The sequence below is a fragment of the Lagenorhynchus albirostris genome, chromosome 10 (genome assembly GCF_949774975.1).
Source record: "Lagenorhynchus albirostris chromosome 10, mLagAlb1.1, whole genome shotgun sequence".
In the NCBI taxonomy this organism is placed as follows: domain Eukaryota; kingdom Metazoa; phylum Chordata; class Mammalia; order Artiodactyla; family Delphinidae; genus Lagenorhynchus; species Lagenorhynchus albirostris.
In genome coordinates, this window is record NC_083104.1 from 91172234 (window position 1) to 91186999 (window position 14766).

The 14766-nt window shown below is 40.5% G+C and overlaps 1 protein-coding gene across 1 annotated transcript in view; it reads right to left on the reverse strand.

Annotated features, from left to right (window-relative positions):
* Nucleotides 1–14766, reverse strand: part of CAP2 (cyclase associated actin cytoskeleton regulatory protein 2) — a 136267-nt gene that overhangs the window by 38940 nt on the left and 82561 nt on the right. Inside the window, exon 5 of the mRNA XM_060163624.1 lies at nt 222–365. Within this exon, the coding sequence (XP_060019607.1) occupies nt 222–365 (144 nt within the window). The remainder of the gene's footprint in view (nt 1–221; nt 366–14766) is intronic.

The window sequence follows — 14766 nt, forward strand, 5'->3', positions numbered from 1 at the left end:
GGCAAATCTTGCTCTGTAAAATCAGTGAAGCACTTTCCACATCTCAGAACACAAAGCCCTGAACTTCAAAAGGGTAAGAAAGAGCTGATGTATTCAGCCTGAAGGGAATCTTCCTTTCATGTAACAGGCGGAGGATGGAGAAGCCTGAAGGCAGCCATGAGTTCTCCCAAATACTCCACAAACCTGACGAGGTGCAGGGGCAACATTCCAGCCAGACTCACCACAGCTATCCACCCAAGGGCAGGGATGCTTTCGCTGACGGCCGAGAGATGATTAAACATTTTACTCCCCCGGTTTCTCTCTCTGAAAGTTTGGATCTCCTGAATCTTTTCCGATATTGGTTTCAGAAGTGCAGCCACATCGTTCTGGAAGCAAACATTGAGCACTGTTACTGAGGACAGAACGGAGGCACAGCACCTCCACCCATGCTGGCCTAAGCAGGACTACTCAGCACCTGTCATTTGTCAGGGGCTTTCAGAATCCAGCAGACTTTTTTCTTATGGTCATACTGTATTTTCATTTTCTGAAGTATGAAGACTGCGATTTCTTACATTATTAATGCTGTCTCCTGAGACATGGAAAAAACGCAGCAGTATGATACAGTCCCTGTTTCGGAGACCGCTGCATGGAACACAGTGAAACTGAGTGTAGATCAAGTTATATTTTCTAATGGAATGCACAGATCACAGCCTAGAAACACATGTCTAAAATAGGGATAGGTAGAAGTTAGTAAAAGGATATCTTCCTATTCCTGTCGGAAAATGATGTGAGGAAGGGTCCTTGGTTTTTACCTTAGTTACTAATCCATGTGAAAAAGTGGAAATCTTTCACTGAGGCTCTCTGCAAGAAAATGTAACCGCTTATAATATTTATAGTCCCCTTAGTCTGGTTTGGTTTTCAGCATCATCCTCAGACAACTTGGCTGATGGCTACTTACCCCTCTCACTTCTTTTTTTTTTTTTTTTTAATTTTTATTTATTTATTTTTGGCTGCGTTGGGTCTTAGTTGCTGTGCGCGGGCTTTCTCTAGTTGTGGTGAGCGGGGGCTCCTGTTTGTTGCGGTGCATGGGCTTCTCATTGTGGTGGCTTTTCTTGTTGCAGAGCATGGGCTCTAGGTGTATGGGCTTCAGCAGCTGTGGCACATGGGCTCAGTAGCACAGGCTCAGTAGTTCTGGCGCGTGGTCTTAGTTGCTCCGTGGCATGTGAGATCTTCCCAGACCAGGGCTTGAACCCAAGTCCCCTGCGTTGGCAGGCAGATTCTTAACCACTGCCACCAAGGAAGTCCCACCCCTCTCACTTCTGATTAATTGATTCAACAACTGACTTTTCTAGTCACATAAAAACACTTCTAAAATTATGTGAGCTGAGTTATGAAGTATCACAGAGATTGGTGCTTGTAGCATCTCCCCATAGCATTCTTGACTTTCTTTGGTTTGGAAGAGCAGATACAAAGTTATCTGATTTTTTTTTTTTTTTCCTCCAAAGAAACAGCAACAGTTTGTACTTCAGCTTTGTAAAAGCAGTTGAAGAGGTTTTGGCAGTATTTTACAGTCTTTTAAAATAGAAAAGCCCCTTAAAGCTCCTTAATTTCTTTAACCAAGACTTCAGAGGTTCTTAACTGAACTTCAAGGTTCTCAACTTGGGCTACACATTGAAATCACCTGGAAGCTTTCAAAAACAGGCCTTGGGGGCTTCCCTGTTGGCATAGTGGTTAAGAATCTGCCTGCTAATGCAGGGGACATGGGCTCGAGCCCTGGTCTGGGAAGATCCCACGTGCCGCGGAGCAGCTAAGCCCGTGAGCCACAACTACTGAAGCCTGCATGCCTGGAGCCCATGCTCTGCAACAAGAGAAGCCACCGCAATGAGAAGCCCGCAAACCGCAACCAAGAGTAGCCCTCATTCGACGCAATTAAAGAAAGCCAGTGTGCAACAACGAAGACCCAACGCAGCAATAAATAAATTACAAATAAAAACAAAAAAACACAAACCAGGCCTGGGCCCCACCCCCAGAGACTCTGATTTAACTGGTCTGGGGGTGGCCTGGGTTTCGGGGGGAACTGGAAAAGCTCCCAGGTGCAGATTTTAATCATTGCTACAATGGTAGTTTAACATCCTTTAGGACAGTTGTTTCTGCCAGGGACAGCAAACCATCAGGGAAGAAATAATGCTCAGCTGCAGTAGCTTCTGGCCCTCACTTCTCCTTCTTGACCCTGTATATGCCCTCCCCTAAAAGAAGTGTATCAAGGCTTTGGAATGATAATGACCTTGGTTCAAATCTTTGCTCTGACACTTTATGAGGCCTTGAGCAAACTACTTAACCAAAGCCTTGGTCTCCTCATCTGTAAATCAGAGACAGTAATACTTACAGCTTATAGGCTACAGGAGAGGTGACGTCTTAAACCTCTGGCACATGGGAGGGACACAATAAACGGAAGTGATTATTATTATTACTATTATTCAGTTAGCTCAGACTGGGGGTAAAAAAGATGTTCTCTGTAATACGTAATATTCATTTGCCTCAAACCAACAGTCTGTGTATTTAAGATAAGAGAGGCTCCAAATAAACATCCACGGAGGCTGACAGGATTTTAGGGTTCCGGGAGTCTAAATTAGGTCATCTAGTTCAGGTTTTTGACAGACTCAGCTAAGTGGGTCACGTTCAGTATTTTTAAAAAGTAACTGAAATAGAATAGAAACTATCAGAGGGCATGTCATGTATAAGGTTGGGTTTTTTTTTTTTGGCCACACCGTGCCGCACGTGGGATCTTAGTTCCCCAGCAAGGGAGAGTAAAGGCTCAGGTCTGGATGACACTGCTTGGGTTGAAGTCCTTGCAAGTCAGTGTACTAAGCTCTAGAACTTTAAACAAGTGGCCAAACTTGTCTATGATTCCGTGATCACATCTCCAAAATACTGTTGATAATGGCACTCACTTCACATGGCTGTTAGAAGGAGTAAATGAGAGAACATGTCTGTGCTTGGTAAGGAGTCAGGTACACTGTGAGTGCTCGAGAAATAGCAGGAGACCTCAAAGACATCTGCCGGTTTAAAAATCTCTGATTGACAAGATTCACTGACCAGCTCTTTCCTATCACTGACATGCAAAGTCAGGAAAAACATTTTCTAACTGAGATCTGCAGCTGCAGAGGCATGTTTTTGTTTGGGAGAAACAAAAAGAAATACAGGGAAAGAGAGCAAAGCGTTCTTAAAGTTCTCAGTGGACTTTTTTTCCCCTGTTTTATTGAGAAATAATTGACATACATCACTGTATAAGTTTAAGGTGTAAATATATGCAAATCAAACCAGCATGATGGTTTGATTTACATATACTGTGAAATGATTACTACAATAGGTTTAGTTAATTAATATCCATCATCTGATATAGATACAATAAAAAGAAAAGGAAAAAGAGTTTCCCCCTGTGATGAGAACTCTTAGGATCTACTCTTTTAACAACCTTCCTACATATCATATAGCAGTGTTAGCTATAGTTGTTACGCTGTACAGTACATCCCTAGTACTTATCTGTAACTGAAAGTTTATACCTTATGACCAGCTTCCTCTGACTCCCCCTTCCCCCCAGCCCCCAGTTCTGGTAACCACAAATCTCTCTTTTTCTGAGTTTGGTGGGGTTTTGTTTGTCTAGATTCCACAGATAAGTGCGATCATACAGTATTTGTCTTTCTCTGACTTACTTCACTTAACATAATGCCTTCAAAGTTGGTGGACTTTTAAAATTCTTCCATACTGAAGGCAGTGAAAAACAAAAAAAGGTTGCTGCAGAAGCTAGCCAGGTCTTGTGGAAAATTCATGAATACCTTCCCACCTTCTCACTTTCCCTTCTGGCCATTACAAAGGAAAGGTCTCATAGGTATGACAAGAAGACCCTGAATCAGGGTTGTTATGGGCTGAATGTGTCCTTCCCAAATTCAAATATTGAAGCCCTAACCCCCAGGACCTCAGAATGTGAGTGTATTTGGAGGCAGGGTCTTTAAAGAGGTGCTTCAGTTAAAATGACGTCATGAGGGTGGACCCTAAACCAATATGACAGGTGTCCTTATAAGAGATGAGGATGCACACACTCACAAGGGAAGACCATGTGAGGACACAGGGTGAAGACAGCCGTCTACAAGCCAAGGAGAGAGGCTTCAGAGGCAGCCAACCCTACTGACACCTTGATCTCGGACTACCAATCTCCAGAATTGTGAGAATATACATTTCTGTTGTTTAAGCCACCCAGCCTGTGGTACTTTGTTCTGGCAACATTGGCAAACTAATATGAGGGTGTAATGACTGTATAGGAAAAGCAAACAAACACCCCCAAACTCTCAACAAAGAAACAAAACCCCTCTAAACAGTCCCTGCCCCAAACACAGCTCTTCCATTTTCTTGGTGAATGACTGCTAAAGTCAGGTTTAAATGCCCTCCCTGCAATTTCACTCTTTAGAAGGGAAACACTTCCCTCTTCAAGGGATTCTTTTTAGTCCAAATTCAACACCCAATCAAGGGTGCGTTATACAGGTTTTCCCAGAAGGCAGCTGAATTTTAATTATGGCAACACTAGTAAAAAGCATCCTAATTTTCTCCAGTGATTTGCTCAGCCATGATATTCTTTTCTTTTTTTACATCTTTATTGGAGTATAATTGCTTTACAATGTTGTGTCAGTTTCTGCTGTATAACAAAGTGAGTCACCTATAGGTATACATATATCCCCATATCCCCTCCCTCTTGCGCCTCCCTCCCACCCTCCCTATCCCACCCCTCTAGGTGGTCACAAAGCACCGAGCTGATCTCCCTATGCTATGCTACTAGCTATCTATTTTACATATGGTAGTGTATATATGTCCATGCTACTCTCTCACTTTGTCCCAGCTTCCCCTTCCCCCCTCTCCATGTCCTCAAGTCCATTCTCTACATCTGCGTCTTTATTCCTGTCCTGCCCCTAGGTTCATCAGAACCATTTTTTTTTTTAGATTTCATATATATGGTTAGCATATGGTATTTGTTTTTCTCTTTCTGACTTACTTCATTCTGTATGAGAGACTCTAGGTCCCTCCACCTCACTACAAATAACTCAATTTCATTTCTTTTTAAGCCATGATATTCTTGATGTAATGACATTTTTGAGAAAGGCCAGAATATCTGAATTGTTAGTGATATCTGGCCTACTGCCCCAAGGGGAAAAAGAACCAGAAACTGTACATTTACAATGTTAGATAGATTTATTAAGGCCATCTTTGTTTATCTCTAACTTCCCAAGAACAAACTCTGAAGTCTGAGGAGACAGAGTATTCTGGAAGATATTTTATATTGGTTATCTGATGAAAGCACCAAAAAGATTGAGAAAGTTTCCTTCTGCCTTAGTTTGGCAATTGCGTGAAGAATTGTCCTCATTAAAAAAAAAAAAAAAAAAAAAAATGTAATGCTGAGAGGACTAAGTACAATGGCTATGTGCACAACTCTAATAAGCAGTACAGCTTTTATTCTGTGCCAATAGATTTCTCGTGTACTTTAAAGGAGGCTGACATTCTCCAGCTCATCCTGTACTTTCACAGCTGCAATCAAAAACACAGAGAGAGGGGCTTCCCTGGTGGCGCAGTGGTTGCGAGTCTGCCTGCCGATGCAGGGGACACGGGTTCGTGCCCCGGTCCAGGAAGATCCCACATGCCAAGGAGCGGCTGGGCCCCTGAGCCATGGACGCTGAGCCTGCGCGCCCAGAGCCTGTGCTCCGCAACGGGAGAGGCCACAACAGTGAGAGGCCCACCGTACCGCAAAAAAACAAAAATACCCCACAGAGAACATTCGAGTTATGGTGTGATTTCCATCAAGGCTGACTGTGTGGGATATCAGAGGAAAAGTGAATTGCGGGGCGGTGGGGGGCTGTTAGAGAAACTTCCACGTTTTTAAGTATTAAGCATGTATTAAGCATACTCAATAAATACAGGTTGAATTGCACTGATGTCAATTAACGCTACAAAAGGGCTTTCCACTGATGGGAGATAAATTTCAGAGGCATCCTGGGTTTTTTTCAATGGTGTGCATTGGTGGCAGCTTTTCAGACACAGCTAAAAGCTAGTGTGCTTTGGAATGACTTTAAATCGGCCAATTTTACATAGGTCTCACCCAGATTTTTTTGTTTTTAACTTATCACTCAGGTTTCTTTCATTCCGAGAGACTTTTCCCTGAAAGAAAATCATTTTTTAAGACTCATGTGAAGGTTAGCTGAAAAATCTCCCTTGCCCTTCCCCAGGTTTCTGTGGCTTTAACAGAAGGTCAAAATGGCCGAACTGGAGAAGATGCATGTGCAAATTGCAAGTTTCAGCGAGTGTTTCCAAGCACTATCTTAGCTTAATGGGACTGTACTTTGGAGAGTATTTCAGGACTCCATGTCTTTATGACCCTAGTTTCTGCTTTAAAGTTGAAGAGTTGAGATCCATTATCAGCTTCATCTCAGTTTATCAGCAAGCTCTGCAGAAACTTTACCCAAAAAGGAAAACCAAATTCCCACTCATGCTTTTTTGTAAGGGGATGGAACGAATTCTGGGAGTTTGACCTCAAAGATATGTCATTGAGTAAACTGAAATAAGCTTGTTATTTCTGGAATCCATGGTTCTTGTGTAGTTTCTACATCAGGTAGAAAATGGATCAATCTGCTATTATTTCTTTTAAAATAATTTCTTTTTCTGATTACATGCTCTTTGTGAAACATTGGAAAATAAAGATGGAAAAACATAAGTAAACAATAAACGTCCTTAATTCCACCACACAGAGAAAAACACTGCTAAATGGTGATTTTTTCTTATAGATGTAATTATCAGAGATATCTTCAAAAATAATAACTTTAAAAATAATGGCTGTTAAGACCATAAGGAATAATCGTAAGAAAGAGCTGAATTTAAGCAGTTCAGTTAAAACAAGCAAGCACAAAAACAAATAAAAACCCATCAGTATATTGGCAAGTTCTCTGAAACTCTATCATTTTTATGAAGGATGTTTTAAATACAAATACTACAAAGACATTACTGTTACAACTCAGGAAAACTTAATAGCATTAAAGTAAAAATTGGACTTTTTAATATTTGACTCCCACCTTCATTAAAAAATTCTAAGAAAGCTTATATCAAGCAGTACATCTTAGCCAACCATACTACCAAATATCAAAGACTATTACTTTGGTTTAGTTGTTTTTGTATAAAGTTTTACCAGTTGATTCCATGTGAGTGCATATGAGTATATAGCACAGAAAACATATGGAAAGATACTCATCAAAGTTTTTATTTAATTGTATTGCCTTATCCATATATTTTAAATTTTCTAATATGTATATGCATTTCTTCTGTAATGAAGGGAAAAGTTTTAAAACATACTAACCAGTTTTGTACCTTCAATGGTAGAAAAAATTTCATATACGTGCTATTAAATTTATAGATATCAAATAATATTAAGAGTCTTTCTCAGCATTAGGGAAGTAGCTTCAGGAAAACATGTTCAGAAATTATCAGGATAAATTATTCAGCTGAAGAAGAATAGTTAACATTTTTTTCAGGCAAAGGTTATCCAAATCAGGAACAGTGTTTGCTTCTAAAAATGTATCATTTGGGCACATTCTAATAAATGAAGCAATTGTTTTCATCATTTTAAGTCAAAAGCAAACTTTTTTTTATCAGAAATGCTAATTTGCATTAACTTGCTTTGGTGCAATTGTAGCTATTTCTCTAGACTAATTTCTCTTCATTGTTCCTCTAATATAAAAATTTTCCACTGTCCAGAAACATTTTGGAGGTTTCAGAATATCCTCACGATAATACTTTCAGAAACATTTGTACATTTAAGACAACTTGAAAATTTAAAACATTTGCAAAACTGTCACAGAAATCAATCTAAATAAATAAAACTGGGCTCCATGAATGTACGTGATGCTATGGTAGCTGCCATTGTATTGCATTATGACAAATCCCTTGGAAAATATTTTTATATGTTCTTAAGGCTTTACATTCCACATATATGTCTTATTTTATGATTGTTAAACTCTCTTAAAAGTACACTCAAGGGGCTTCCTGGGCAGTCAAGTGGTTAAGACCCCACGTTCCCAATGCAGGGGTCACGGGTTCGATCCTTGGTCAGTGAACTAAGATCCCGCATGCGGCACGGTGCGGGCAAACAAACAAACAAAACAAAAATACACTCAAGAATCCCAAAGGCTTGTTTTGCTTTCATTCCTTAAAAATCATTCTTAAAGAATTAAATTCTGCCATTTGCAACAACATGGATGGACCTGGAGGGTATTATGCTTAAATAAATAATTCAGACAAAGAAATACAAATGCTATATGTTTTCACTTACATATGGAATCTAAAAATTTTAAAAATGAATATAACAAAACAGAAACAGACTTATAGATACAGAGAACAAACTGGTTACCAGAGGGGAGAAAGGGAGGAGGAGCAAGATGGGGAAGGGAATTAAGAGGTAGAAACTATTGGGTATAAAATAAATAAGATACAAGCATGTAATGTACAGTGCAGGGAATTTAGCCAGTATTTTATAATAACTTTAAATGTAATATAATCTATAAAAATATCTAATCACTATATTGTACACTGAAAATAATATAACGTAAATCAACTAAACTTCAATTAAAAAAAATCATTCTTGGGACTTCCCTGGAGGCGCAGTGGTTAACAATCCGCCTGCCAATGCAGGGGACATGGATTCGATCCCTGGTCCGGGAGGATCCCACATGCTGCGGAGCAACTAAGCCCGTGAGCCACAACTACTGAGCCTGTGCTCTAGAGCCCACGAGCCACAACTACTGAAGCCCACGAGCCACAACTACTGAAGCCCGCACGCCTAGAGCCTGTGCTCCCCAACGAGAGAAGCCACCGCAATGAGAAGCCCGCGCACAGCAACGAAGAGTAGCCCCCACTCACCGTAGCTAGAGAAAGCCCACACCCAGCAACGAAGACCCAATGCATCCAAAAATAAATAAATAAATAAATCTTAAAAAAAAATCATTCTTAAAGAGTAAAAGGAATGAATTGCTTTCCAGAATGAACTGCATTGTCCTGATACTTATGAGAGAAGCTTCCAACATGCATAAACTCCTACTTAAATTTTTAATACAAATCTATCAACACCCATTATACTCATCAGCACATTTTTTCCCAGTAATAATATTTGAAAAACAAACTATTTCAGACATAACAGAAAAGCATACAAAGTAATGACAAGCGCCCATATACGTGAAACATAATTTAATATTGCATTGGGGCCCAGGATCATTCCTATGATATCCCTTTACTGACATTTGCCAAAAAAAACAGCTGGAAATGCAGAGGTCTGGAGCCTGGGACACAGAACTATTCAGATAGAACCTCAGGGGTAGCACTGAAGCTTGATGTCAAATTGTTGTATTTTTCTCATAAAGGTAGAACAGTTGCAAATTGGGCATTTTTAGTGTAGTCTTTTCTGCCAAAGGATTCAGCAAACCACAGGCTAAACAGCCTTCTCCAAAGTCATTTTTTAAAAAACTATTCAGATAATAATTTACACTGTTGCTTATCAATATATTTAAACCTCTCAGAATCATGCAAAACCTTATTTAGGATTTTGGGGCCATTGACCCAATGAACAATGGACACTTCTTTGTCAGTTCCCACTTTCTGTTTTTTGTCTTTGCCACTGTTCACAAGTGTGAGCCCCACCTGTCATCGTTTTTAGTTTTTGTGCGCAGTATCTGGGGAAGCCCTCGCTCTAAAACCTACAATTTATTCATCAGAACAAGAACACAGTTCTGCTGATGTGATACGTGGGTCACAATTTTCTCTAAGTTCTCAATGTTTGACTTGTCTCAGAATGGTAGGTATGTGATATAAAAAGTCAAGTTCAATGGCTATCTAAATGTATACACAGTAACCCAAATAGTTTGTATCCTTACAATATCTCATCTCCTGAATCTTACTGCAACAACAGGGGTCAGAAGACGATAGAAACGAACAAACTTAACATTAACTGCTCCTCGGAATGAGAGTTATAGTTTCCATTACAGTTGTTCTGATAGGAATAGAATTTCATTGATAGTACAGGAAGATAATAGTCCAATCAGAGAAAATACATCTTTTCCATTCATTCACGTGTTGGCTAACGACTGTACATGGGACACATACAAAGCTCTAGTGTCTCTCTCTTGTATGACTGGACTTGACAAAATGGGTTCCTAGAAAATGCTGGGTTCATGGCAGGGACATGGCATTAGCTAGATTATTTGAGATCCGGGAAGGAAGCAGTGGGTCAATAATGGGCAATGACAAATAAGACGTATGAAATCATGGCAGAGAGAAACCAGAAGGGAAAATTAAGTTGAAAATCAAAAACTTAACCTGGCTACCCACAGTAAGCATAAGAGAATAGACTGGATGGTTGAGAAGAATCTCATCTTGTACTTTGTCATTGTTTCAACATATTTTATGGACCCAGCTGAAAAGACATCAACTTTCCCTCTCTCTGGGTAGGTACTATCTGGCTTCTGACAGTGATAAATTTTATAATCACCTATAATTTTACTTTATGGGATTCTGAACATTAAAGCTGAACAGTAGATCTCACTGTGCTTTACTTAAACGCACAGGAACTTCACTAACAATTTCTAAAGTTGGAGAGAATTGCCAAAACCATCCAAATTTACCAGCTTTATAAAATCTAAAACAATATACTGTGATCAGAAATTAGTTCTCTGAGATAGAAAAAAAATCTGAACTGCTGTAAGTTTTTAAAAATTGAAGTACAGTTGATTTACAATGTTGTGTTGGTTCCTGGTGTACAGCAGTGATTCAGTTATACATATATTGATATATTATTTTTCATATTCTTGTCCATTGTTATTACAAGATATTGAATATAGTTCCCTGTGCTATAGAGCAAGAACCTGTTGTTTACCTATTTTATATATAGTAGTTTATATCTGCTAATCCCAAACTCCTAATTTATCTCTCCCCCTCCACGAAGTGCTATAAATTTCTGTCTACCAACGTTTGAGTATTAACTGTATGCCATTCACCATGTTGATTGGTTTTCCCCAGTTCTGTCCACTTTGTAACGATAAATCTCAGTTTAAACTACCAAAGTCATCACTTGAAGGATCCCTGTGCAGTCAACTGCATTTACTGGGTCACTGTCTTTCCCCTAGATAAGTGGCCCATGGTAGAGAGATGGCCAGATCTTCTCTTCGAGATTCATTTATGCAGAATATCGCTGAGATGACGTAACCCCACAGTTTCCAGTTCAACCTCAGAAGGTGCAAAAAATGTCAACAACTGCTCTGTAAGTCTTAAGACATCCCACGGGGTGGATTTGCCATTATTGTACCAAGCTACTGATACAGAGCTCCAATCGTCCTTCATCAGAAATGAGCTTTCTCTTTTAAGGTTACCACAACCTTTTTCAGATTCTACCGTCCGCTGTTCTCAAGAGCCGTGCTTCCCACAGTGCATCCAACAGAGCCCCGGCCCTGGTTCGGTGAACAGCTCAACACAAACCGTCTTCCTGATCCACGGAGTTTGAAGGAATTCTGCATATGGCATCTCCCTTCTGGCAAGTCATGATCCACCTCAGAATACTAAGGGAGTTACTAACGAAGTCCATTTATCTTGTTTACCCTGATGTCTCTCAAGTTTTTTTGCCCACAGAACCTTTGATTCACACCTCCCTCCCGCCCCCCCACTGGTTTTCTGTGGAACAGACTCTGGGAAAGGTTGCCAGCAGAAGCCTGTGAAGTGGCTTCAGGGAGTCACAGGGGTCTGCCCGGCTGCTGACCATGTGTTCATTTGTCCTCTTCCTCTCCAGTTATCCTTGCTCATTACCATGGAAACACTTTCAAGGGCATTCAATGGAGGCAAAGAAGTCTCTTCTCTCTCATTTCCAACACACACACACACACACACACACACACACACACACACACACACACACACACACACACACACACACACACACACACACACACACACACACACAGTTTTCAGGAGCTATAATCATCTCTGAGAGGATGGCTGGCACAACCCTCCCCCTCTGCACTGAGGTTTTATCTTCTGTTGGTGTCTCACAGTCAGTCTTTTTTTGGTCAGCCCTGCCCCCACTCCTAATCACCACTGGCAGGTAGAATCTCCTTTGTCCTTATCTTCTCTGTTTTCTCTTTCTCCTTGCACACATCTAACCTTGTGTTTAGAAAGGCAGACCATTTAGAAACAATGCCACTCAATCACAGTATTCCTTCTGCAGAGCAAACTGATGGCTAATGACATTTATTTGCCTTTAGTCTTCAAGTCTTGAGCTATCTTTTCTCTTTGTGCTGCCCCATGGCCATGGGATGCTTCTTTACTACCCAAGAGGGATTTTTGACTACTTCCAAGTCCAGAAGCATCCCACAGCTTTTCCTGATGTAAGGCTCCCTTATACCATAGATCACATGCACTCAAAGTCTGATCAGTGCCAGTAGGTTGCTGTGCTTGGTTTTTCACATTGACCCCAAAGGGAAAGCACGGCTAACAGCATGTGTGAAGCTAGCAAAAAACGTGACGTACATCCAGAATTCCTTTCTATGAGGCACGTGCAGGAAGACCGTTCTTTGATCTTTGGCTCAGTTATTAGATATAAAGCCTACAGCTCTTGACTATGTAATAAAATGGAGATGACTGTGTCACCATATCTCTAAAGATATATCTAAAGATTGCTACCTGTTGGTCCACCTGTTTCTTCATTTATTCAACAAATATATACTGAGTGCCATCTATGCGCCAGGGCTGGTCAGAAGAGGTGGAGTAGAGCAGTAAACAATACAGGCAGTTCACAGCAGTAAACAACATAATGACTCCTAGGTCCCCACCCTCTTTTGTCCAAGTAGGGTGGGGAGTGTATTAGTCAGGGTTTTCCGTAGAAACAGCACCGACAGGATGTGACTACATATATAGTTTTATAAGGAATTGGCTCATGTGATTATGGGGGCTGACAAGTCCCCAAGATTTGCAGACTGAGGCAGCAACCTGGAGACCCGGGAAACCTGATAGTTTAAGTTTTCCCACCTGAAAGCCAGCAGGCTTGAGACCCAGAAAACTGATGTTCAGTTTGAGTCCAAAGGCAGGAAAAAGCTGATGTCCCAGTTTGAAGGCAGTCAGGCAGGAGGAATTCTCCCTTACTCAGGGGAGGGTCAGCTTTTTTGTTCTATTCAGGCCTTCAACCCATCGGATGGGGCCCACACACATGAGGGTGCTTTATCCAGTCTACTGATTTAAATGTTAATCTCATCCAAAAACATGCTCACAGAAACACCCAGAATAATGTTTGACCAAATATCTGGGCATCCCATGGCCCGGGCAAGTTGACATATAAGATGAATGATCACAGGAGGAGACAGACAGTAAACATAATGAATAACTAAATTAAATGGTATGTTAGTTGTTAAAAGCCATAAGGGAAAAAAAAAATAAAGTCAAGTGAAGGGAATCAGAAATATATGTGGGGGATGAGTTTCAATTTAAAATAGGGTCAGACCAGACACTATAAAACTCTTAGAGGAAAACAAAGGCAGAACACTCTATGACATAAATCACAGCAAGATCCTTTTTGACCCACTTCCTGGAGTAATGGAAATGAAAACAAAAATAAACAAATGGGACCTAATGAAACTTAAAAGTTTTTGCACAGCAAAGGAAAACATAAACAAGATGAAAAGAAAACCCTCAGAATGGGAGAAAATATTTGCAAATGAAGCAACTGACAAAGGATTAATCTCCAAAATTTACAAGCAGCTCATGCAGCTCAATATCAAAAAAACAAACAACTCAATCCAAAAATGGGCAGAAGACCTAAATAGGCATTTCTCCAAAGAAGATATACAGATTGCCAACAAACACATGAAAGGATGCTCAACATCACTAATCATCAGAGAAATGCAAATCAAAACTACAATGAGGTATCACCTCACACCAGTCAGAATGGCCATCATCAAAAAATCTACAAACAATAAATGCTGGAGACGGTGTGGAGAAAAGGGAACCCTCTTGCACTGTCGGTGGGAATGTAAATTGATACAGCCACTATGGAGAACAGTATGGAGGTTCCTTAAAAAACTACAAATAGAACTACCATACAACCCAGCAATCCCACCAGTGGGCATATACCTTGAGAAAACCATAATTAACAATGTTCATTGCAGCTCTATTTACAATAGCCAGGACATGGAAGCAACCTAAGTGTCCATCGAAAGATGAACGGATAAAGACGGTGTGGCACATATATATAGTGGAATATTACTCAGCCATAAAAAGAAACGAAATTGAGTTATTTGTAGTGAGGTGGATGGACCCACAGTCTGTCATACAGAGTGAAGTAAGTCAGAAAGAAAAAAACAAATACGATATGCTAACACATATATATGGAATCCAAAAAAAAAAAAAAAAGGTTCTGAAGAACCTAGGGGCAGGACAGGAATAAAGACGCAGACGTAGAGAATGGACTTGAGGACATGGGGAGGTGGAAGGGTGAGCTGGGACGAAGTGAGAGAGTGGCATGGACATATATACACTACCAAACCTAAAACAGATAGCTAGTGGGAAGCAGCCACATAGCACAGGGAGATTTGCTTGGTGCTTTGTGACCACCTAGAGGGGTGGGATGGGGGGTGGGATAGGGAGGGTGGGAGGGAGACGCAAGAGGGAATGGATATGAGGATGTATGTATATGTATAGCTGATTCACTTTGTTATACAGCAGAAA